The following is a 26,421-nucleotide window of genomic DNA, read 5'->3' as shown; positions in this document are numbered from 1 at the left end:
CATAAGGCATCATTGTTGTAACGAGGGGGGAAGTGAGCCATCCTCCTCTCTATCATCATCGAAATCCTTGTGTGCATCTTACTCTTGCACAACTTGAGAATAAGTGAATAGCTTGACAACTGGTCCTGCTTTTGCAATCTCATAGTGTGACATCGGTTGAGGTCATGCCTATGTTTGTTCTGGATCAGACGTTGGTGTCGGTATTAGGTCATCCACTGGCGTGAATTTCGGGGCTGAGGCCGAAGTCTGTCTGGAGTCTGGAGTCGGTATGGGCCCAGTAACGAGTTCTGAGGGGACAGACAGCTATGTGAACAGATGGACCTGCCGGAAACAAACAGACTAGAGACCCCTGTGGCTCTGTAGGTCCAGAAGGTGTGCCAGAGTGAGCCTATGCACACTGAAATATTTACAACATTGCCTCTTTGAAGACCTCGATTTGCTGCGGGGTCGATAAAAGCACGGCAAACTTAGGGCATATCAGTACAAAGTGATGAATCTGCTGTCGCTGGTGACCTCGATGGAGTGTGAGACAGACATCTTGACAGCTTTTCACCTTCTCTTTGGAGTCAGGCTGAAGGGATGGGGTTGAGTTCCGCTTTGCTATTTTATTCTCTTTTTAGACCTGAACTTGGACTTTCAACGGCAAGTGGAGAGGTTGTGGGAAAGGCCCTATGAACAGAAGAGAGAACAGGCCTGCAACTATGCAAATGCTGCACCTTCTTCTTCTTGTGTTTAGCAACAAAGAACTTTGCGTTCCAGTCTTTGATCATCTCTGGATGAACTGGGGCAAATTTATCACACAACTTTGAGTCCAGGCACCAAAGGAACACCTCTTGTGTGTATGTAACGGACATCTGCTTCTTGTTGTAAGAGCACTGCTTGAATCCAGTTGTTTTTGGCTTCGGTGCACAGGGATTGTGCTTAAATGCAGCTCTGCTCAGTGATTTCCTGGGTGGTATAGATTCACAGTGCAGCTGCATGATACCCCCTGGCAGTGTGTTGGAGCAGTGCTTCAAAGAATTAGTCTAATGCAGTCCGGCGCATGGGCGCGTCTGGAATTGAGTGCACTGGTGCATTGGTATTGTATTGTATTGTATTGTATTTATTATTTATAACGCGCAACTGTCACCCTACGGGTATCCTGGCGCCCAAACAGGAAGTAGTCAGATGGAACAACAATACACTAGCTGTCATGTCATACAAACAACCGCCGGAACTATTAGATGGAATCAAGAAAATTAAACTTTGGCGAACAGCCATGTTTTCAGGCTCTTTCTGAACCCCAACAAGGTGTCAATTTGCCTGATGTTCTGGGGAAGCTCATTCCACAGCCTAGATGCAGAAGTGCAGAAAGCTCTGCCTCCCATCCTCGATCTCCTGATCCTAGTAGTTGCTGCCAAACCCAGGCTAGAGGAGCGCAGGGACCTGGTAGGCTTATACCAGGTGAGCCTTTCCTGTAAAGGAATAGGTCCCATGTTGTGCAGGGCTCTATACACAATACATAGGGACTTAAAGGCGACTCTACTCCCGATTGGCAGCCAGTGTAGGTCTCTGAGCGCCAACGTAGTGGAAAAACTACGAGGTCTTTTAAGTGCCAGCTTGGCCGCTATAGACTGGACCCTCTGGAGCCCCTGTAAGATGTATAAGGGGGCCCCTAGATATAGAGAGTTACAATAGTCCAGTCTGGCCAGGATCACACTCCTGACCACTAGCGGTCTAGACTCACCAGGCAGAAGGGGCAAAATCTGTCTGAGCGCTTTCAACAATCCAAAGCAGACACTGATGGTTTTATTGGTCTGAGAGGTCATTTGGAGATCCGCATCAAACAATACCCCTAAATTGCGCACGGTCTTCACTGGGATGCAAGGATCAGCTCACGGTGCAAGCCTGATCTCATAAGAAGGTTGCTGACTCAGTTTGGCTGACGAACAGTAAACTACCTCCGTCTTCCCTTCGTTAAATTGGAGGGAGTTTATTTTCAGCCACCTGGGGACCCTGCTCATGCAGTTCTGAAAGGTCTCCAAGGTCACCGCCTGTCTTCCTTCTAAGGAGAACACCAATTGGGTGTCGTCGGCGTAATTTATCAAATCTATTCCATAGGATTTAATCATGGGGATCAGAGGCTGCGGATAAAGATTAAAAAGAATAGGGCTGATCGAGGAGCCCCGAGGTACTCCATGACAGACCAGAGACTTGGGAGATGAAAAGGGTGTCTTGGTGAATTGGTGTCTTGAGCTTTGCATTTTGACGATTTATAGGTCCTCTTTTTCTTTCCTTTTTCATTTTTCCTGAGCAGCTCTGTAGACAATGCTACTGTGCCACTTATTAACTGCTCAGTTCATCTGCAGAGCACCTCATTCCCCCATGGTTTAGAAAGATTAAACATGATGAAGATGTAAAAAATAAACTTCACCTAAATTTAATACTTACCACCCAAAAGAGCAGGAAATATTTAAACACTGTTGAAGCAATATAGGTGCAATACAGCAGGGAATAGCCCAAGAACAACAGGAAATACTTGTAGTTTGAAAATCCAACACAGTTGTTCACCCTGAAAAACAAACACAAATACTGGACCAATGTGAAGAGTGAGCTGCCAGGAGATACATGCTACAAAGTCCACCTATAGAGTGAGGGTGCACTCTTAAACTCTCTCAAAAACATGATTGTCACAGAATTATAGAGTCTAAAGACAAAAGGTACACATCAAAAGTAAACATCAGAAAATAAAATGCAAAACCCCAAAAAGAAGCAAAAGCAATGTAAAAATGAAATAATTAATACAAATGACATTGGAACCAACAATAACACAGAACATACACAACACTTTTTTACTGAGTTTACCTATACTGTACATTTTGAGATTGTTGTTACTTTTGATAAGGGGCCAAAAGCGCCAGTGATCTTGGAGGGAAGTGGTCAAATATTGGAAAACCTTCGGCTGTTGTTGTCACCTGCTTATTTCCCTCAAACATCCAATTTACAAAGAGAGAGGGACACTGCTAATCAGGTCTAGGGAAAGACACGCCTGGAGGTTGGGCCTACTATTCCAATTAAAACAGTATTAACATAAAACTATTACATTCTTCTAGTCTGAGTGTATGCAAGTTGGATGAAGGCTACATGGCGCACATGAGAATCCTTTGGTTCACAAGTCTGGCATGGAGCTAAATCGCATATCACATTATGAACAATTATAGGCAGTAGTGAAATTAAGACACACCTATCAGATTGTTGCTTGGTGGAAGAGTTATGTGATTAAAAAATGTATATTTAGTTTCTATGTAGTTTCTACACACAGTAAATGTTTTTCTTGGGGCAGGGCTTAATTCACAAACATAAATTTAATAAGGGGGAACAACATCCTCACATTTTAGATAAGTGGGTCTGAGGGTCGTTAGTAGTTTACGATGATTATCTCACTGGTTTGTGGAAGACCAAAAAGTAAACATATGAGTAAAACACACTGTGAGCAGTCATGTGGATACAGTCTTGTATCTGCAGATCACATGGTTACCTTCTATCCTTCAAGACCTGCACTGCAGTGAGGACCACCATAGGTATCTAGGTCTTCTGAAGGTGTCAGTTTATGGGTAGGACAAGACCTGAGGAGTGATCATTGTGTAGTTTAACAATGACGATTTCAGTTAAAAGGACTAGATCTCATCATTGCATAAGGACTCTTAAAGGAGACGCAAGATGAAGAGAAAACAAACATTGAAACAACGAGCATATAAGTAAAGAGAGAATTGTGTTCATATCTCTACCCTGAGCTGGAGACAGCATGGCATAATTGACATTGGAGGAATTCTGACTCTTCAAAATGATGGACCGGGAGTCTAAATTTGAGGATGAGGCTATATTTAGTGCAAAAACAACATTGAATTGAAAGTGGCCAGGGTGACTGCAGGAGACTGCATAACACAGGAACGCTTTTCTCCAATGTTTTACTTTTAACCCCTTCAGTGCTGGCCACGTTCAGCGGACCTCACGTGCACTACCTCGGTAGTGCTGCGTACGTCCGCTGAACGTTCCGGCCCCGCCCGCGCAATAGAACGTTCCGCACCAGCGCGGAACGTTCAGCGTAGCAGAGGGGTTAAAGCACTGCATCGGCACCTCAAGCTGGATCTGAAAATAGCACAAGCCTTTTTAAAGCGTCTGTGTTCTATTTATGTGGAGGAGACAACAAGTGGTCTAAGGACAGAAGTCAAAACAAGAAGGCAGGAGAAAATTCCTTGGATTGCACACATGACTTTATGTCAAGACAGGAGGCTAGTGTTATGCACAAACTTGTATTTACTCAGGAGAAGCAAACCATTAAACAGTTCCACATTGAACTTCAAAAACATCAACATGAAAAATAGAATGTTCAGTCCCTATATCTTATAGGTTAACTGAATAAGGAATCACTATTTTATTAAAGACTTAGGAGGTAAGCATTATTCCACCCACATTTCTCTTGGTGGGGGAGGGCAAAGCTGAAGTGAGGAGTGATCACTCTAATGGTGATGTTTGTAACTATAATGTTGGATTGGGTACAGTCTAATGCTATTTCTTTTAAAGTTTATGTGAACAGGCTTCCTTGGTGATTTTGTTCCACAGATAACCAGACGAGGATAGGTTATTCGCTGGAGTTTAATTCAGGAGTGGTCATGAAGAAGGTCATACAAAAGAGGAGGAAGATGGGGGTTAACCAGCATATTTGGGACAGAACATTCAATTTTTAATTGTGGTGTTGTTGAAGTTTTTAATGGTTTGCTTCTCAGAAGGAGTAAATAAAAGTTTATACAAATGCTAGCCTCCTTGGTCTTTAATAAAATCACAATTCTTTATTCAGTCAACCTATATGAATCGTCATCCCTGATTCACTCTGAGGTGCATACACTCCACCTCCCTGTAGCCCAATAAATAGCCTGGAAGTGAATTACGTATCTGGTATTTTCGCTCGTTCAAAGCAGCCAGAAACCTACCATGGACAGTGATGATCCATTTTCAAAACACACCTGTGGGCAGACACAGTAAAGGTACAATTAATACACAAAACAGAAGTCATGCTACATCATAGTTCACAGTAATCTTCGGCTAAATGCAATACACATTTTAAACCAGTTTTCAATTTCTGTAAATTCAAAAAAAGGCTTGGTGTTGACTAAAAAGTGTTTGATGGACCTGAAAGTATACAATACATCCTCTCTGATGACCATGGCTTGCAAGTAAGTTTCCCCTCATTGCTATATCGAACAAGTTGGGACAAAACACTTAAAATAAATGGGAAACCACATACTTGACTAGGCATCTGGGGTTAAGCTCCCATACTAAGCAAAATGTATCCTCCATTTTAGACGCAGTTGAAGGAATAATTAGAGTGATTCTTTCAAAGCCACAGACCATAGAAGCTAGACCGTAGCATTCATTGTAAGTAGCCCCAAATGATGCAGTGATTTTAGATTCCATTGTCCATGTATGTTTAGTTTACATCACTCTTTTTTAATAAATACTTCACAACCCATTTCTCTTTAATAAACAGCTTTTATAAAATAACAAAGGACAAATATGATGGAGAATGATAGCCAGAACAGTAATATCATCTTTAAGTTTAAGTGTGGGGGATCATGTAATTAATGAAGCGGGTGCCATGATTTTTTCTCTCTGAAGAAATACTTGTGATGTCATGACTTAAGTGCAAAAATAAAAGATTCTACTGCTGAAAGAGAATCAAGTTACACAAACAGACTCATGGACTTATCAAAATACAATGCAAAATATAGTATGCTGAAGGACCTGAAAATGCATGAAATTAAAAATGTTTTTGTATATAGCACACTAATGCTAGGTACTGCTGGCTGCAAGAAGAAAGTAAAACAGAAGGATATCAGATTTAAGAGTGCTAAAAACGAGCAACACAAATGTGCCTAAAACTCCATGTTTTCAGCTTTTTCCTGAAGGCACAGAGATCTGTACATTTCTTCTGAGATATTAGAAGAAAATTCCATCTTTTGGCTGTGCCACTGATAAACTGCTGCCTCCCCAATGCGCTCTCTTCACTTTGAGTACATTGAAGGCTGAGGAGGACCGCAGGGTTCTAGATAGATCATATCATCTGAATTTATGCTTCAGATATTCTGGCCCGCGACCATTTAGCACTTTGAAAACAATGCATGAAGAGAGAAACTGCTTACCTCAAACTGGAGGACTTATAAGATATTATGGTGTTCTGAGATGTAGTTCATAATACAGAGGGATGTACATAAAAGGCTTTATGTATTTACTTTTACAAAGTTATGTTGTGGCCTAGAGGCATAGGGTCATACTTGAAAAGCATGTTATTTGGGTTTGAATCACTGCTTTCCATCATGGCCAACTGTGTGATCTGGGGCAAAATTCTTCAACTCTTTAAGTTGCACCCCCCTCGGAGACATAAGTGCCATTTAATCCAAGGTAAGTACCGTATTTTTCGGCGTATAAGATGACTCGGCGTATAAGACGACCCCCTACTTTTCTTGATAAAATGTAGGTTTCGTGCTATACTCGCCGTATAAGACTACCCCCACTTCCAACGCTTTGCCTCTTACTTTTTGTTTGCTTTCGATACTTGCACAGTGCCACCATCGCCTACGTAACGTTCGTTCTTGTGTTTGAATGCCCTCCATTTATTGCCAGTCAGTCACCCTCTTTAGAGCAATCTTGCAGTATTGGCCGCACTGTTGCCTCTGGCTGGCGAGGGGCTGATATCGTGTTGTTCTGTTTCCTACCTCTTACGGTACTTTTTGTTTGCTTTTGATACTTGCACAGTGCCACCATCGCCTACATAACGTTCGTTCTTGTGTTTGAGTGCCCTCCATTTATTGCAATATTATACCGTACCTCTACTTGCACACATGTCACTTTTTCCTCCTGTAATGCACCATTTCCTATTGAGAAGCGGTCTGACACCTTCGGATGAAGTCCGCGCTATGTAAAAACGCATGAATACATACCGTAAATTTTGGCACCCGGCGTATAAGACGACCCCGACTTTCCAGAACATTTTAAGGGGTTAAAAAGTCGTCTTATAAGCCGGAAAATAGGGTAGGTGATTTTTTTTCACAGACCTTAGAAACTGGTTTATGTTTTTTACTATATGATGAAAAGTAGGGATTTTAGGACCCATTATCCATAATTGAGAAATTTAGATCACTCTTTCTGAATGAGTTCCTAGCCGTCAGTACAAACAGTATTTTGACAAGAATAGCTAACGTTTGACTCAATAAGCATAATCCTTTCAGAATCAATGTTAGGTTCCCTGGTGAATATTTATTTGATCTATACTGTAATGTTGGAAGCAGTTATTGTTTACTCAAACCCCCACTTCCTAAAACTCTATTGTTTCCTAAAGTATTCTTGTTTTTCCTACCAAAAGAACTTCACAGACTTTTTAATGTTACCTGCACTGTAAGATCATCCATGATGACACAAAACTTGCTTGAGGTAAAACCTGATCTTATTACTGGCTGCATCACACCACGTAACTTGGTCTTTTAGCAAACACCGGTGTATGAGTTTGCTTAGAGTTCATTGAAACCTAAAGTTTAAAGGTCTCTACGGAATCTGCATGCTGATTATTAATTTGTAGTGGCAGTAAGTCATCAAAACCACCATGTATGCAGGAGACAAACACTTGTCCTGAATGTATGCATAGGTAAATGCTATTAAAGCAATACAACAAGACTCAGTTGGAGTAAGAGTTTGAATTATCTTGTTTGGGTTCCAAATGTCAGTAAAGCTCAGAATACCACTATTCAAATATTTGTAAGAAATGGCATGAGGGCTAATGTACCCTTGTAACTCTTAATGGCTTCCTTCATGCTTCGACTTTCAGTGTCACGTGATGTGCAAACCTATTCTAAAAAGGACGTAGGGGTAGCTGGGGGGATACATTTCATGACGGGCTCAGACGCCTTCAATTGGGCACTCTGCCCTCATTTAGTCTGCATGCTCTTATACTGACAAGTGCCACTTGCCTCAATAATGCTTTCAGCTGGGAAATGGCCTTCTTTTTTCCTTACATAATGGAGATCATGTGTCTAAATCAAACAAGGGACTGCTTCGCTTCTCAGGTTGCACCAAAGGGATAACCACTCACTCAAATGCAACAAGTAACAGTAGATGCAAATTCCATCAATAGTGCCATGGGACTACCGAACCCCAGAAGGGGAATCTAGACACGCAGCCACAAGGCAGAAGAACACACTATGTTGAAAAATAGGAAATATGAATGCATTTCAGTTAGTCCTTATCCTGGAAAGACCTTTAACTTAAGCTCCTTTACCTTCAAAGTGTATGTATGGTGTCTACTAGTGTGTTGGGCTGTGACCCCTTCACGTTTGCAAAACCCACTTTATGTTATTGTTTGCAAAACATGGAATAGCTATGTTGTTGATGAGAAAAGATGTTATGCATACTCCTTTAAGGAAGAAAGAATTAACACAGTCCTAAGCATGAGAGTATATTATCTGGAAAGATGGAGTAGGCAAGTCTGATGGCAACTGTAACATCTGAAAAATACATCTGATGTTGTTTTGACACCCACCAATATGAGAATCTGACTAATTGCCGTATGTCTTTTACTATATTTGTCAAACCCTAAAGAATGCACTCCTGTGATTTTTTTTGAATAACAGTGATTTATTGTAGGTATAGTGTGACATACTGTAATGGTCTGAAAAAGCATAAAAATGATAACAAATGTTAAAAAAAGAAGAACTCTGTTGTGCCATCACCATTTTTTCCTGTTCACTTCCTTGGGAGTTGGAATGGCAAATATTGAGTGTGAAACACAAAAGACCCTGTGTGGGAAGCTTTCCGCCGTTTTTATGCTGTAATTAAAAGACCTGTACTCTGATTCGACCTAGGCTTCTCAAACTATTTATTTGCGCACCCAAGATACATGTTTTACATGATGAAAGGCCAAGATCAGACCAGGTTGGCACAGGATTTACAATGAAATAAGAGGTTGAACTATTGTGCCAACCAGGCACTGCGCAATAACACATTCAAGTATTTTTATTCCATTGACAGCCTTCTGATATATAAAAAAGATGGAGCACATGACTGCTCCCTGATGGGTCTATAAGTGCTCTTGGTCACTTTCGGGAACGTGGTAACCCAGGCAACGGGCTCTGGCCAAACTGCTTCAACTTGTCACCGGGAAACCACTGTCGCAAGTCACTTACATGCCGCAGACAGAGCAGTGGTGGCAGCGATCTGGCTTGATCACCTGACATCTGTCGCAGAAGCGGATGCCTGAAATGACAATGGATATTGAATTAGTACAGCATGCACAGGTGCTAAATTATCCCCATTACAGAATATACACTTCACTCAATTGTCTGCTTCTAATTGGTTCCACAGCATTTCCTCCTGCTGAGCCAGGAGACTGCTAATTTAGGATTCCATTCAATATAGATGAAGTGGAGCATGTGATCTTTCATACAAATTACATCTGTTCCCTTGCTATGCAATTCTCTCAAAGCCCCCATCCACCCCCAGAGTGCTGGCAGTTTCCAGGCTCTCTACCATTGGCTCTCCAAAGCAATATGATCAACAAAGGGTGCACAGCCTTCTCCAATTTCTGTCAGGGGTGGCATCTGCTTTCATGTTAACTCGAACCGGGGCTCTGCAATATTCCCATTTCACAATGAGTTCTGAAACTACCAGCATCATGATATTACCATGAACAGGTAATACAGGCACTCATGGTCTTTCCTTCTCCCTACCTTTCTATGTATGCAATGTCTGTCTCTGGAAGGGGAAAGACTGCTGTCCTTGGCAACCCAAGCATATTAAGTACCCCGCTGTCACCCAGGACCTACTCCCAGCACCTGCCCGCCAGAGTCCCTTTTAAAAGGACAGACTGGGCTTTAAAGTACAACACGAAGGGTGTAAAGGACATGCGTGTAACTTGTACTTGCTCATATATTCCCAACTTTCCGCATTTACTATGTATGGGACTATTCCAAGGTTTGAGAAAAGACAACAGAGTCAAAGTCAGGACAGCAGAAACTCTGCACTGCTCTACCGAACTGAGCACCTGCCATAGAACATCAATCCAATGCATAGTGTTTGCAAAATATGGGGCGAAGGCCTTGTGGGTGTCCTGCACGTCACATTCCTAATATGATGGCTTTTTAAAGAGCACTGAAAGCTGCTTTGCCAAAGTAGCATGTATACTGAGCCACCTTGTTCTAGCATTGGCATTGCATGAAATGAAAATGTCAGACTCAAGATACAAAACAAAACATACATTAACATGCTACAGGTCACAAAACATAAAATAATGCACAAAGACCAAAAGGCTAAATGACACAATTAAATCAATACACGGTGAATTGATGTACACCTAATCAAATTAATAAAACAAACATACAATGTAGGAAGCTGGCTCTATATAGGGCACTAAAACGAAGTACACTGTGCAGAGAATCAAGGGAGACCCAGATTGGTTTAAAAGGCAAAAGTAGAGAATAATAACGGTAGTGTTGGCGAGCACTTAGGCTTATCAGATGGTAGTGCTAAGCATTTGTTGTACTCACAGAGGCAAAAAATTAGACACACTCAACAATAAATCTGAGACCAATTTTAGAAAAACAACACCGATTTTTATATAATTTTTAAGACCATGAACTTCATTCACAGGTAAGTACCTTTTTAGTTGAGGGCGCTAGAGGGCGCACGAGCAGCATGGCCGCACTTACGTGAGGCTCCTGCAGCCTGTGCCAATCTCCGTCATTTATCCTATCTTAATCACCTCCAATGCCGCTGAAATTTGGTGCGATTATAGAGGACCCATGAACTACCACTCGCTGAAAATTTGAAGTGAATCGGACCCGAGGTTACGGAGATATCGCAGTGGGAGTGCTCGACCGACTGCTGAGGCGGAGCCTGCATGACCGTGAGGCAGGGCGCCACGACTACGAGACACCGGTGAACCCACGAGGCAAGTGGGCCTCGGCTGGAGGAAGATAAGAATCCCGCACCTGCTCGTTGATGAGGACGCAGAGACGGGGTGCTGCAGTTACCGGAGCGAGAGCGGATAGCTGAGGACAGGTCGGAGGTGCAGCTGAGCGGGCAGGCGGCGCTCCGGTGTATATACGGAGAGATCTGCGGTGAGGCGCGTTCCATGCCTGGTCGGGACCGGCGTCGGTAGCCGATCTCGACATATGCACTGGTAGCCTGCGACCCCCCCCTCCCCCCACCCCCGTTGGAGAAGGCGAGGGGGGCTGCTGAGCGGTGACCTGTGGGAGAGGTGCGGGTGCAAGTGCATTGGCGCCCAGAGTGAAGCTGAGCACGCCGAGGGAGATTGGAACAGTCGGCTTACCTGACGGAGCTGGAGAGCTGTGGCCGGGATCTGCTCCGTAGTCGGCTGGGAATGGGAGCGGAGAGCGATAGGCATCCTGCGGGCGACGTGCAAGGTAGAGACTGAGTGATATTGAACTACAGGGTCTGTAGATTGGAGTACCTGCACAGTAGACCAATGGTGGACTAGCTGGACAAGCAACGAAACTCGCAACATGACAGAACATAAGGGAAAGTGAGTGGACGCCACGTGGTGATCTCGGCAGCCACTAAAGCCTTGAGGAAACACACACGACATTTGTGACACCCGCTGTGATAAAGAACACTGACAGGGACAACTGCAAGCACCGGGGAGGGGTGTACAGAGTGCCACGCTACAGCTACACGAAGGATCCTTGTGTTGTACTGAGTGTGCATGCGGGATTTGCTTACAGAGATAACAGGCTCTGGGAACTAGTGGCCTGACTTTCGCAGCTGCTTAGTATAGGTAAATTGGATCTACGGATAATCTGGAAGAGACAGCGACGTTTTGCGACTCGGAATACAGCAGCTGTTGTGGCGCAGACCCGACAGAGCCGAATATCGCAAATGAAGTCTTGTGGACTGGGAGGCGTTGCACTTCCCTGTGTGCGGAGACTGACACCTAAACGACGCCGGATGACCGGCACTGTTCCCTTCACACCGTGGCTTTACTGGATTAGGCCTAACATACCACGAGTGCTGTATAAGTCTTAGTAGAACGGCGTCTAATTGAGCGCGCAGTGCCTCTCCGTGCATACGCGCCAGAGAGAGTGGGGCAGTTGTACAGGGCCACAGATACGGACGGCGGATTCGAAGGTGGACAGGTGGACTGGTCACTGAGTGCGTACCACTTCATGTCCGAGGCATCTGGGTCACCACGAGACGGTGGTAGTAGTGGGACCTCTTTAACCAGAGTGAAGTCAGCTAAAGGTGTTACCATGGGACGGCAAGATAATCGACAGCCAAAAATATCCTTTGATTCTGCCCCGCCATCGAAGAAAACTGTGAGGGTGGTGTCGGACTCGGGGGGGGCTCAAAGTTCACCAACAGCTGGACCTAGCTGCGATGCAGCTGCACCGGATATGCATTTACTACTGCAGGAAATGAAACAGGGGTTCGCAACGTGGTGGACAAGGTGGATCGATTATCCTCCAGAATGGACGCTATTGTGCAGAAGATGGACGTCCATGAAGAACGCATTACAGAGGCGGAGAGGAGGATTTCGGACCATGATGATACCACGGCGTCTCATGCTACTAGATTGTCAAGAATGGACAACATCCTCAGGGTAATAGCTGCAAAGAACGAAGAGTTGGAAGTGCGCAGCCGCCGCAATAATATAAGAGTGGTTGGTGTGCCGGAATCTACAAACACAGGGCGGATGGAGGACTATGTGGAACGAATTCTACAGACAGCGGTAGGGGCGGATGCCTTCTCTAAGCAGTTTATCGTTGAGCGGGCGCACCGCTCTCCTGGTCCACAGCCCAAACCAGGAGCTCCGCCAAGACCGATAATAGCAAGGCTACTAAATTATCGGGACAGGGATACCGCACTGCGTGCTGCAAGAAACACTAACCAATTGACGTGTGATGGGGTACATTTTTCATTATACCCGGACTTCACACCCCTCGTGCAAGACCAAAGAAGGACATTTCTGGAAGTGAAGAAAAAATTGCGGGCTTTACAAATTGACTATGCTTTACTATACCCGGCGAAGCTCAGGGTCACGCATCAGGCGAAACAACACTTTTTCTTGAATCCGCAACAGGTTGAGGATTTCCTAAAAACACTGAGGCGTGATCGTGGAAAACGTCCTGCAGAGGAAGTGGCGGAGGATGAAGAGGACTGAACTGTGATTGGAGTCTGTTGGGATTTATTATTGACTGAAGTGCAATAAGTTTGGGTTCGGGTTGTGTGCTTTTGCTTTGAAACCACAATGGGGCCTCTGAAATTGCACTGCTCATATGGCTAATCGAGAATGCTAAGGACGGCGTTGGGACTAAAGGTGGTAATGTATGCCAGGCAACACCCCCTTATTTATTTATTTATTTTTTAAACTTATAAAGCGCAACAAATACCACGAATGGTGTCTCGGCGCTGGGCAGACAGAGAGGCACCTACTGTGCATTATTGGATGAATAGCCATGTCTTCACTTGCTTTCTGAAAATCATCTGTGAGGAACTGCTTTTTATATGGTGGGGCAAGGTGTTCCAGAGCTTCGAGGCGGCTACCAGGAAGCGTCTGTCTCCCCATGTAACCGTTCTCACCCGTTGAATGCATAGAGATGCTGATGAGGCAGATCTTAAAGCTCTATTAAGGACATACACCAACAGTGATTCCCTAAAAAAGTCAGGTCCTAGGCTGTTCAATGCTCTATAGATGATACATAAAGCCTTAAATTTGGTTCTCTTTTTTACCGGGAGCCAGTGAAGTTGGTAAACAATAGGAGAGATGGATGCGAACTTGGGAGTTTTGGTCAGAATTCGTGCAGCAGCGTTCTGCACCATTTGTAGTTTTTTAAAAACCTGCTCCTGGGCATTCAACAGAAGCCCATTACAATAATCCACCTTGGATAACACCAAGGAGGACATAAGGGTTTTTCCCGCAGACAGGGGAAGGAAAGGTAACAACTTTTTCACTTTTCGTAACGTGAAAAAGTAAGAGGAAACTACCGCATTAGCATGACTGGTGAAGCTTAGTTTGTTGTCAAACAACACTCCCAGGTTTCTAACCTTTGAAACTGGGGTGGGTGGGTTACCCATTTCTGGTGGCCACCAGACCGGGGACCAAGATGGTTTTAGGTCTCCAAACACCATTACCTCGGTCTTATCGGTGTTTAATTTTAGACAATTACTGTCCATCCAGTGACTAATGGCTCTCATACCTGACAAAGTTGGCTGCCACCTCACTCCCATTCTTATGCACCGCTAGCATCAGCTGAGTATCGTCGGCATACGAAGTCACTCCCATTCCATGGGTTTTAATGACCCTCGCCAAGTCCGACACATAGATGTTAAAGAGTGTCAGACTTAGCGAGGATCCCTGGGGGACTCCGCAGGGCAGCACAAACGTTGGTGAATAGAAGCTCCCCATCTTTACCGACTGTTCTCTGTTAGACAGGAAAGAAGCCAGGAGCTCCGCAGCTTTACCCTGTATGCCCATAGCAGTGACACGGTCGATCAGGATGTTATGATCGACAGTGTCAAAGGCCGCTGAGAGATCCAGCAAGATCAGGACTGCCGTGCCACCCTGGTCCATGATCTGTCTGATCTCCTCAGAAGCCTTTATGAGCGCCGTCTCTGTTCCATGGCCTCTCCTAAACCCAAACTGAGTGCTGTCTAACAGCTTATTATAGTCAATGTAGTTGGCCAGCTGTTTATTTATAATTTTTTCAAGTATTTTAGAAGGAAATGGGAGCGCTGCTATAGGGCGATAACTTTTTAATTCCAAGGTGTTAAGGGTGGGTTTCTTTAGAAGTGGCTTTATTATAGCTGTTTTCCATCTTTGCGGATAGTTTCCTGATTCGCAGATGGTACTGCAGATGTTTTCCAAGACTGGAGCTACCACATCAGTTGTTGATTTTATGATGGTCGGTGGGCAGGGATCCAGAGGGGAACCCGACATTGTAGATTTAATAAGATCTTTTATTTCTGACAGTGATGGAGGGAGGAATTCATTCAAAGATGAGGATGTGAGTTGTGTGTTCTTGAGGCTTTCTGATGATTCCCCTGTCATGTTATTGTTAAATTTATCAAAGATTTCTGTGACCTTGGTCCTAAAAAAATCAGCCATTTGATTGCAGAAGTCTTGGGTGACATCTGCAGTATTAGCTGTTGGTATATTTGTTAATGTTGCCACTACCTGGTATAATTGCTTACTAGAGTTCTGGGCCTTCTCTATCTGTTCACAAAAGTATTTACTCTTTTACCCTTCCCTCGACATGCCCTACATAGGGTGGTTCAGATCGAAGGGCGAGGTGAAGGGGGTAGCAAAGTGTGTACCTTAGATGACCCTACTAGGGTATGCCCCATTGACATTGATCGTTACACTGCAGCTATTGGGGTGTTTGCTAGCGGTGGTGAGGGGGGGAGGGAATGGGATGCTGGAGAGTTGGGGATGCTTCAGTGGGAGGAGGGTGGGGTGGGTGTATATGTGGTACTGTCGCTCAGAGATCATTTGGATAGGATTGGGGAAGGGGAAGCTAGAATTGTGCTTAACACAGGTCCTTGTAGGGAAGGGATGATGCAGACTGATTCATGTTGGGACCACTGGACTGTACGGGGGGGATTGTTGGCGATGGGTATCTGTGGGTGGGATTCTTCAGATAACGAACATCCACTTGAGGCATGATCGTGTGGGTAGTTGGGGGAGGGGTGTGGGTGGTGGGATGTTTGACCTGGTTGGGGAGAGTCGGTGGGAGAGGGGTGGGGCTGGGGAGTTTGGTTGCAACGGACAAGGGTTACACATGAAATTGCATATCCATTGGAGAGTTTGCTATGGCGCGGATGAGCGGTGGTCGGGGCGGGTGGGAGTAGGTATTATTACTGATGTCACATGTGATAATGGCTGATAGAGCAGGGAGTAAACTGTTGATAATGTCATGGAATGTGCGGGGCATCAATGATGCTAGGAAGGGTAGGAATGTGCTTGTATATCTGGACAGACACAATGTACGCATAGCCTTGTTACAGGAGACGCATATCCGTCCGCGATCAGATCCCAAATTTGCTAGTAAATGGGCTTCGATCAGGAAATTTTCATCATATTCCTCGTACTCAAGGGGCACTGCTGTGTTGATCAAAAAGACGATTGCTTTTCAGATGATGGGTGAGATCCTTGACCCTAATGGACGCTTTGTGCTATTGTGGGGAAGAATGGGCATAGATACTGTTGCGATAGTGAGCTGCTACACTCCTAATGTTGACACTCCGGAATTCTTCACGACACTTTGGGAACATATTTTGGGTGCGGGAGCTACTCACGTCATCTGGGGGGGTGATTTTAATGTTGCACTAGTTCCTGGCATGGATAGGTCGGATGGCTGCGGTCAATATAATAGGCAAGCGAGGGATGTGCTGTTGGGCATCATTGAGGAAGCTGGGCTGGTGGATAGCTGGAGATACACACATCAAGCGCATAGGGAGGGCACGCATTTTACATCACATGCTAATACATGGGCTAGACTAGACTACTGCTTTGTGACAAGGGGACTCTGTGAGGGTATAGGCACGGTAACACATTTGCCCAGAACCTACTCTGATCATTGTCCAGTATTGCTGTCACTCGCTATTCCAGGACATGATCGTATAAGACCACCATGGAGATTGCTTCCCTCCATGCTACTGGATACAGTTTTTAAGACAGAGTTGGGCGTAGAAATTGAAGAGTTTTTCCCCAGGAACAGGGATTCGGTAAATAGTGTAGAAATGGTGTGGGAGGCGTTCAAGGTCACGGTCAGAGGGATTTGCATATCCAAGGGCGGAGGTGTGTTGAGGGACATCCAAAGGACACTGAGTAGGTTGGAGCGCGAGCTGAAAGACCTAGAAATTGAGATGGCGAGCAGGACGGACACGGGGTCGCACAAGACATTTAGGGTTAAGCTTTCCGAGTATGAGGAAGAGGCGGCGAGGGAAGTCAAATTCAGAGGAAAGTATTGGACTGCACGTAGGTATTGCGAAGGGGAACGACCAGGCAAAGTGTTGGCTGCAATAACGAGGAAGCCGCGCTTTAGTGCCAATATATTAGAGATTGTCACGCCGGAAGGCACACGCTATCAGGATACTAAGAGGATTCAGGAGGAGTTTCTGATGCATTATGGGCACCTATATACTTCACAACAGACTGCTGAGGTAGACATGGGGGGCTTCCTTGATGACATTGCGCTGTGTTGGCTCAGTGATGTGCATAGAGCATTCCTTGGTGCGCCATTGGAGCTTGATGAGATACGCGACGCGATTGTGTCATTGGCTAATGGCAAGGCGGCGGGACTGGATGGACTCCCTGCGGAGTTCTATAAATGTTACATAGATATAATAGCACCGGTCCTTAAGGAAGTCTATGAGGAGTCGTTGGAAGTTGGGGAACTGCCGGGATCGATGAGAGAGGTGGTTATTACCTCCTTGTTGAAACCGGGTAAGGACCCGATGGACACTGACTCATACCGGCCACTGTCTCTCATCAATTGCGATGCGAAGATCCTTGCTAAAGTACTTGCAACACGCCTCTCACTGATTATGTCTAAGATAGTATTACCAGATCAAGCTGGTTTTGTGCCGGGCCGCGCCACTACACACAATCTCAGAACGTTGTTATCTTTAATACAGACGATTGCTCCGGAACTCCCAGTTGCTGCTATATTTTTGGATGCGACGAAAGCGTTCGATTCGGTCGAGTGGACGTACCTCTGTACTATATTACATAGGATGGGGTTTCCGAAATTGTTTGTTAGCTGGGTCGAGCTGCTATATACCAAACCGACTGCTAGAGTGGTTGTTAATGGATTGCTGTCGTCCCCGATGCCAATCACCAGGGGCACCAGACAGGGGTGTCCTCTCTCCCCTCTACTTTTTGCTGTAGCGATCGAGCCACTGGCATGTCGAATCCGTCAACTGCACAGAGACAGTGCCTTTCACTGCTTCCAACGTCAGATTGGGGTGTCATTATACGCAGATGATATCACGCTTTATGTGAAAAACCCTCAAATTAATCGTAACCCTATTTTATGTGAATTCCGAGTTTTTGGACGGCTATCGGGGGTACAAATAAATTGGAAGAAATCTCAATTCTTCCCGCTCACGAACGCAGTTACTAAATTTCAGTTGGATTACCCACTTGAATGGTGTGACACGGATCTTCGATATCTGGGAATAGTGATATCCCTGAGTAAGGATGAGACACTTAGGCTAAATTATGGAGTGGCCATCACGAAACTGGCTGACAACGTTACGCGCTGGAAGGCGCTACCATTGTCAATGGCAGGAAGGGCATCGCTTATAAAAATGGTGGTACTACCGCAGTTTTTATACCTATTCCAGAATGTGCCTTACTTCCCTGGCGTTTTTTTCTTTAAACAGTTAAGATCGGAACTCATTCGTCTTTTTTGGGGGGGGTAAACAACCACGGCTGCGATGGGCCATTCTAACCCAGCCTTATGATAAAGGAGGTTTTGATGTGCCAGACTTCGAAACCTATTATGTTGCTGCCCAGGCGCAGTATGCCTATCATTGGCTTCATCCCACGCCTTATATGCCGCAAATCGCTGCAGAGGACTGGATCGCGCGCCCTCTTCCACTTAATGGCCTAATACAGGGCACGGTGCGAGACATAGACACACCGTTTACCACGGTGACTTGCACCATTGACGCGTGGAGTAGAATTGCAAGGATCCTTGATGCTCCGCAATTATATTCCCCTGTATTGCCTCTCACGTATCACCCTCGCATATCGCTCTTGCAGGAGACGGGTTTTCAGTTCATGTGTAAACGCATGAAGATTGCCACATGGGGGGCCCTGTTCCTCAATGGACGGTTCCGTACCAGGGAACAGCTGTTTCAGGATGTTATACCTACTCCTCTGGAGGTCTTTTATTACATTAGACTCGGACAGGGCCTGAGGGAAGTCTTGACCAATTTTCCAATTGAACCAGACGTAGTTCTACCACTGCACGCCATGCTGGTGTCAGACGGCCGCCATCTTGTGTCTAGACTGTATAATAACATTAGGTTACAGCGCAAGGGGCCTGAGAGTGCGGCACGACAACACTGGAGTGTGGATTTAGGCCGAGACATTACTGATGATCAATGGAACTATTGTTGGCCATTACAGCTAATATTTCATCTAGTAGCAGGTTAAAGATCATTCATTTTAAATTCTTACAACGTTTTTAATTTACACCTGTTCAAAAACTACGCTTTCACTTGGCAGATAACGATAGATGTGACCGCTGCAAGGTAGAAGGGGCGGGATTCATCCACTTGGCGTGGGAATGTCCTGGAGTATACGAGTATTGGTCACAGGTCCAGGATGCCTTACAGATTATGACAGAAGGGGTGATTGATAGAGTTCCATTAACTATGCTGTTAGGGTACACACGGAATATGCCTAAGGCTATTCGAAGGTTTATAGATGTTGCACTATTACTAGCTAAGAGGCAGGTTGCATGCCGTTGGGGCAGAGGGAGAGCCCCAAAGTTTAAGGATTGGATTGATGATATGGTTTATTGCCAGGATCAAAATAATGTTTATGCTGATTTGTTACCTGTACGGAACAGACCAAAAGATATTTGGGGCCCACTACAGGCCTATTTATTAAAAGCGGCAGCAGCATCTGCAGATTCAGATACTGAGAGCCAAGAGTATGGGCAATAGCTGCCGCCTCACTATGACCCATTGTACTGACACATCAGGAGGTACACCAGTAGATTCCTGTACGAGACACTGTATAGACCTAGTCAGGAGTAGAAGATGAGCCCCTAACAGACTGCCGATCGCCTAGGGTGGCGTTCAGGGATTTTTACGCGATAAGATATTACTGTCTTGGTATTGTCAAGAATCTGTCTTACGGCACTGCATGAGGATTGGTGTATAAAGGCTTCCTGCCTGCTCGGATTAACTGCTAGTGACAAATGCCTATATCACTGTCAATTACTGTTTGGTATTGTGAAGGATCTGTTTTATTGGACTGTATAAGGGGCGATGTATACATACTTCCTGCCTGCTCGGATTAGCCGCTCGGAAACTTTGCCTATATGAGAGCCGAGGGATTGCAATGTGAACCTGTGTAACCTACCTGGTTGTCTTTTCTTTTTGTTGTTCATCAAGAAAACTTTATAAATAAAGATTTTAAAAAAAAGTACCTTTTTAGTTATGATGTTTCAAAGTTCGGACAAGAACTCACTGTTGTGCAAAATTACGTACAATGATAGTCTATGGTGAAAAACACAAAAATGAATATACAATCGTACAGTCCCTTCTAGGGATTTAGAGCAGCATCAGGCCAAGGTCCAAAGTTCCACCAGCAGATAGTCAGGAGTGTCCCAGATATGGCAGGGAGCAGGGTGCTGAGGTAGTTGGTAGCTGGTGCTCTACGAAGAAGGGGGCCACCTTAAAACAGGCTGCACAAGGGGGTTACAAGTATGTCTGGGAGACCCCAAATGAGGAATAGGGTCGCAAGGGCCTCAAGTCACGACAGCACAGCTGTTTCATCGGTATGCAGGCTGGGCGGGCTGGGTACAGAGCAGATAGGTCAGCTGGGCTCTGTGTATCAACATTGTCTTTGTGGTCAGAGGCAAGCAGCTTCCAGAGACGATTACCAGACAGCGGGCCACTCACGAAGTGGGCCTCAGGGGGTCTTGATGTCCCTCGACGGTTGCTTGCTTCCTGGGTAGTTGGAGTCCGGATTGGACTCTTCGTCTCAATGTTGGTTACAGGTGGTCCGGTACCTCAGGTATTGCTACGGCACAACTCCGGGAGGTCCAGGTGTCCTCTCACTTAGTGGGGGGACAGAGATAATCCTCTGGAGCTGGTGTACCACTTCTGGTTTGGTTGCTGCGTCGGCGGGGAGCTGCAAGTCGGTAAACTGGACTCTGCAGGTTTGGTGCCTGTAGACTGCAGGAGTAATTCATCTACTCCAAGAGTTTTTTCTGGCGATTGGCAAAGAGCAGCAGGACGATGCAACACACGTACACACCACTATGGTCGAGCCCTTGGAGGCAGTAGGCAGGGTTTTGCACCGTTTTGCAGCTGGGTTTCTGTTCTCTAGTTAGAAGCTCTTCTTTGTCCGTTATCTTCTAAGGTCCATCAAATCTAAAGTTCAGGGTCCAGGGTGCCACCTAAATTCTTGCTTTAGGGGTGTTTACAAGAGGAGACCGGTAGCAGCCAATGGGCTACCTACCTTTAGGGTGTCTACACCCTGTATGTGACCACTTCCTTTAGGGAGTGAACACAACCCTGACCCTAATTGGCGAATTCCATCTCAAACAACATGGGGGAATTAAAAAGTGGGGTCCACATCCCCTTCCCCACTTAGGTGTGGTGCTGGCTGAAAGTGAGTCCACCTCCTAATCTCATTAATTTTCCCGCCAGTACTCCTGCCAAATGTGGAACAGGACATGGGGGCATCCTCTACTATCGGGAGATGCCTGAGTTGCATTTCAAAGGCGGCATTGCCTTGGAATGCCATTCTGGCCTGGAGGGGGTGTGAAGCACCTCTGCCCAGAGCTAGCACTGTTACTAGCCTCTTAGAGCTAAGGCTCTCACCGCATGAGGTCAGAAACATGTCTGTTGGTGGCAGGCTGGCTAAGACTAGTCAGAGACCACACCAGTGCTTGGTAGGTTTTCAGGGGGCCCAATAAGATGCCCTTTGTGTGCCTTTATTAATACACCCAACACTGGCATCAGTATGGATTTATTAAGAGGAGATGTTTGGTACCAAACATCCCTGCGCACAGTAAAGCAATCATGCTGCTGGGGAACTCGTAATGACGGGTGTTCAGCCTATGTACTCTATTTGGCTTCTCTGCTCACTTATAAGACCTAAGAATGGATTTAGATACTGTAGGGTCATATCTGCTCAGGTATATATGACCACACATATGGTCTTATCGTACGAAGGCCTACAGTAGGGGTGACTTACGTATACCTCATGCAGTGTCTGGGGGCATGGCACACATGTCGACTCTTCAGTTTTCCCTGCAACAAGACACTCAGCTTGCAATGGCAGTCTGCATGGTCTTGGCGAGGGGTCTCTAGGGCGCCACAATCTGTGCTGTAGCCTAGAGGACAATCTTCAGTTTCAATGCCATGAGAACTAGGGGTACCATTTACTACGGACTTACAGGGGTTGTTGAAGTTGTGCCGATTGTGTTACAGTTTTAGAGAAAGAACACTGCTAACGAGAACCTGGTTAGAAGGGACCCAGTACATCTCAGTGAAGGTTGCATCAAAAACCAGGCAAAAAGTGGGGTGGGGGAGGTACCTGCAACAAAAACCCAGTTTCCCACGTAGCATATGAAAAACAAATAAGTCTAAGCATTTTGCACCACAATCAAGTTCTTTTTAGAAGAAAACAGCTCTTCAACTGTTTTGTAAATTTAGGGCGGGATATAATTTCATAAATAACTTTGCACCAGCTAACCGGAGAGTCTTCCCTAAAATAAACTTTAGAATACCTTACAGGCATAAGCATATAATCCTGCATTTATCACTGCACTGACCCCAGGATATCCATCACCATTCCTGGTTAGCAGGCAGCACTTGGGATATACTATGTTATGAACAATGTGTTCAAGGAGTAAGAAGAACTTATGACCACTAATTGAAACCTGTAAGTTCTGCAGATGTTAAGGGGCCTTTCAACCTCTGAAAAAGAATCAGAAGGAATCAGGAAAAAGGTCCTGGTTGATAGAGAAATTAGGAAGAACTTTGCCAGGATAAATGGGTAGGGTTTCACAGAGACAACAGTTAAATGGATAGAATTGGAGCTGTTGTTAAGCGGATCCTCCTTGCCAGCAGATTCAAGAAAGCTTTTTGCACAAGCACTGTGGACTCGCATCACTAGTTTTGAATAATGTTACATTTTTAGGGGCATCCACCACCTTATGTCTAAGGCCTATCCCTTTTCTAAAGGGGTTGAAAAAGGACACTTTACAAGAGCAATGCAGATCATGGTTTCTGGATGTGTTTATGGAGGTCAACTCAATTGAAAAAACACAGGCCTTCTATAACTGCTCAATAGGGGGACAGGAATCAAGAAAACTCAGAACTCACAGAAATGCTGCACAGAAAGATCTTAAAAATAATCAAAATGTGGGCTGGCACAGGGAGTATATGTGGATAAAACCTGTTGGACTGCGACATACTGATTAGGTACCAGTCCCGTTTTTGCTATGACGGAACAGAGTTGGAGCTTAGGTCATTTCAGCATCTTCAGCCTGAGCCTGGTATTAGTCTTCGAAGGTACCACACTAGGTCATCTGGACACCTCCAGACCGTGCCTCGTGCTGTCTTGCGACATACAGAGTAAAGCTACCACCAGTGTAAACAACCTAACGACTCCAAATAAACAGCAAAAGCTCTTCTGAAAGAAACAAATTACTGGTATCGGGCCACAGAACCTGACATACCAGAGCATCATTACGAGTAAGACCAACATCTTTTAAGTATACAACAGCTGAATGTATATAGCCAACCAACAAGCCTGGTCTTTAAAATCCCTCATGAAAAATGCTGCGAATGCTCCATCTGTTCACAGAAGGTACTTTCTTTGACGGGTCCAATAGAGAGATGTGCATGCTGCAGAAGGCTTATTCTTGAAAATAAAAGAGGATGAACTTAAGATAAGCCTACAACAGTTCCACAAAGCCTATAGAAAAACAGCAAAACATTCAGAATGTGACAGCATGATTCCTCTTTGATCTGCAGAAATCTGATGCATATTGCATCACAATTATCATGACAAATGTTTGCGCTCTCTATGTATGTTACATGAACTCCCATTTTGCTTTCCCCTGTACCTAAATACAGAGTTAGGTGGGGTAGAAGATCTTTCAGTGTTGAAAGATCAAAACTTTGGGCTGATTGCACCTTAAAACAGAAAGAAACTTTCCCACTGTTCATAAAATTTGCAAAAACTTGGCTGCCTGATTCCTTGTTTCATGAAAACAGGGATTTACTTGAGTACCGCAGTTGAAGTCTCAAATATGCAAAGAGCGGTTCTGGGTGCGACTGCTGCGTTTTATAAATAGTCTGCCATATAAGAGGGGACCCAGCAGGTAGAAGGGACACTTGTCACACAGAGAAAACCAGAGACTTGGAATTTAGAAAGGAAAATGCCAAGTGCATGCTCAGTGACAAGGAGCAAAGTGCTGCATTTCTGGTCTATGAAGAGAGTGCGCATGCTCAGTGGGGAAATCATCACATGGCTGGACCAGGCATGCTCAGGCTGCTCAAATGCCTCCACAAACCCCTCTAGGTCCTCCTATAGCAAGCCCACAGGAAGAGGAATTAAGGTTGCACACTTACTGTCTATAATGGAGGAGGGACAATAATATAGCACATCTGCGCTGCACTTCACTAAGTTGGGGCAATAAGCTGAAGAGATGGTAGGGGGCTGCTGCTGTAGTCATATCAACACTCATTGTGTCCTGCAACCTGTGCAAATGCCTGGATCTTAAGTGATACAAGCGAACACCACAAACTCTTGAATCTTAAGACCAAAGGTTTTCAGCCCTTACTGCAGAAAAATGCTTAGAATTTATGGTTATAGATAGGCCTAGTGGAGAACTTGTCAAAGAGGAAAGCCTTTTCGTATCACCCTAAAAATCTATGAACATCCAAATATGACACAGAAAATCAGGAGCTACAAATCTGGTTGATGAACCAGGTCCTAGACATGAGCTGGTTTTGTATATTTGCTTAGGTTCTTGGGGTAGTCAGGTCTTAACAGTGAAACAGAAGCTGGGTTATGGTGCTGGATAATAAGATGAGGTGGACAGTAATTATTTGATGCTGAGATATGAAATGCAGGGCAGATGTTTTGTCTCAATAGGCGTAATGAAAGCGATAAGCTGGTGCCTACGGAATGGGATACATCCAATGATGGTGAAAATTAAGGACTTTGACTAGAGGCTTAAAAGAGAAACTAGAGGAAGTACAACAATGGAATATAAAAGAGAAAAGCCAGACTCCCAAGTTTATTGCTGCCTTTCTTAAGGTATATGGCTGAGGATAAGAATGGCAGATGTCAAGCAGGTGCTCCACTACTGTGATTACAAAAAATATGCTTTTATATTAAAAGACAAGTCATTTGATGATCACTGCATCTAGTACATTCAGATTTATACTGACTGCACATAACTTTGTGCATTGATCTATAGGAGAGGTGGCTCTTTCCTTTATATTTGATGATAGGTGTTCCCTGGCAAATGGTTGCACGGACTGGAATAAGATGGTTACTTGGGATATCGTGTCTTTGATATTGACCGGCATAAGACAATTGCTTGCCCATAACACTGCAGTGATTGACATAGTGTACAGGGTAGCTGGGTAGACAGGGGAAGGCTTGGCATATGAGGGGGGATGTCCAGTTCATGGCGGAAAGGACAAATATGAAAGGAGTGGGGGCATAATGAGATTGACTATAATATTGGTACCTCTTTGTACTCCCCGAACACTGAGCAGGGCAAATTCTTCGACGGCCTTTCCACGACGCTGGCGTCCTGGCATGGAATCCCATGGATTCTTGGGGGCGACTACAACTGCGTCCTAGATGTAGACCTGGACAGATCTTCCACACCCCCGGTCAATGCACAGGCGCACACCACCACGAAAACTCTCCTCAATTGAGCCTTGCAATGGGATCTACAAGACCCATGGAGGACACGCAACCCCACAACACGAACATATTCATACTGGTCAGGTGCACATGCACTACATGTACGATTAGATCGATACATGATCACCACTGATCTTCTCCCACTGGTCAGGGACTCACAATATATGGGCCGCACACACTCGGATCATAACCCCCACACACTAACTATTTTTTGGGAAAACCCCCACCCACCTATCCCCGCTTGGCGCCTCCAACCAGACCTCTTACTAGACGCGATCTTCTGTGACTCACTACTTGCACAAACGGCCCAATACTTCGAGCTCAATGCTGGCACGGCATCCTCTCCACAGACCGAATGGGATGCGTTCAAAGTGGTGACCCGGGGAATATGTCTGGGTACACAGGGACACATACGGCGACAGCTTGAAAATGACCTGACACGACTGGAAACTGAGCTGCTGGACCTTGAACGCACTACGGAGGGAGATGCAGGCACTCGACTGTCCGAGGCCAGGGCGGAACATGGCCGCCTCCTGGAACGCTTACGTAACGTTAACTTCGCGGCGCACTCTGCCCGCATGCATCGACAGGGTGATAGACCTGGCAAACGGTTGACTTGGCTGATTGCACGGGAGGATCGTTCGACCCCCATCTCAGCGATACAAAAAGAGGGTGGCGACACACTCTACACCCAGTGCCAAATACATGAGGCATTTACTGACCACTACTCGGGG

At 45.2% G+C, this 26,421-nt stretch overlaps 1 protein-coding gene across 1 annotated transcript in view; it reads right to left on the bottom strand.

Annotated features, from left to right (window-relative positions):
- Positions 1–26,421, bottom strand: part of ZDHHC15 (zDHHC palmitoyltransferase 15) — a 216,843-nt gene that overhangs the window by 93,843 nt on the left and 96,579 nt on the right. Inside the window, exons 5-7 of the mRNA XM_078688832.1 lie at positions 9,213–9,282; positions 4,971–5,003; positions 2,431–2,551 (exon numbers count right to left, since the gene is read on the bottom strand). Of these exons, the coding sequence (XP_078544958.1) occupies positions 2,431–2,551; positions 4,971–5,003; positions 9,213–9,282 (224 nt within the window). The remainder of the gene's footprint in view (positions 1–2,430; positions 2,552–4,970; positions 5,004–9,212; positions 9,283–26,421) is intronic.

Source organism: Lissotriton helveticus, chromosome 4_1, assembly GCF_964261635.1.
Source record: "Lissotriton helveticus chromosome 4_1, aLisHel1.1, whole genome shotgun sequence".
Taxonomy (NCBI): Eukaryota; Metazoa; Chordata; class Amphibia; order Caudata; family Salamandridae; genus Lissotriton; species Lissotriton helveticus.
Note: the sequence above shows the minus strand (reverse complement) of the source record. Positions and strands in the feature narration are given on the sequence as shown.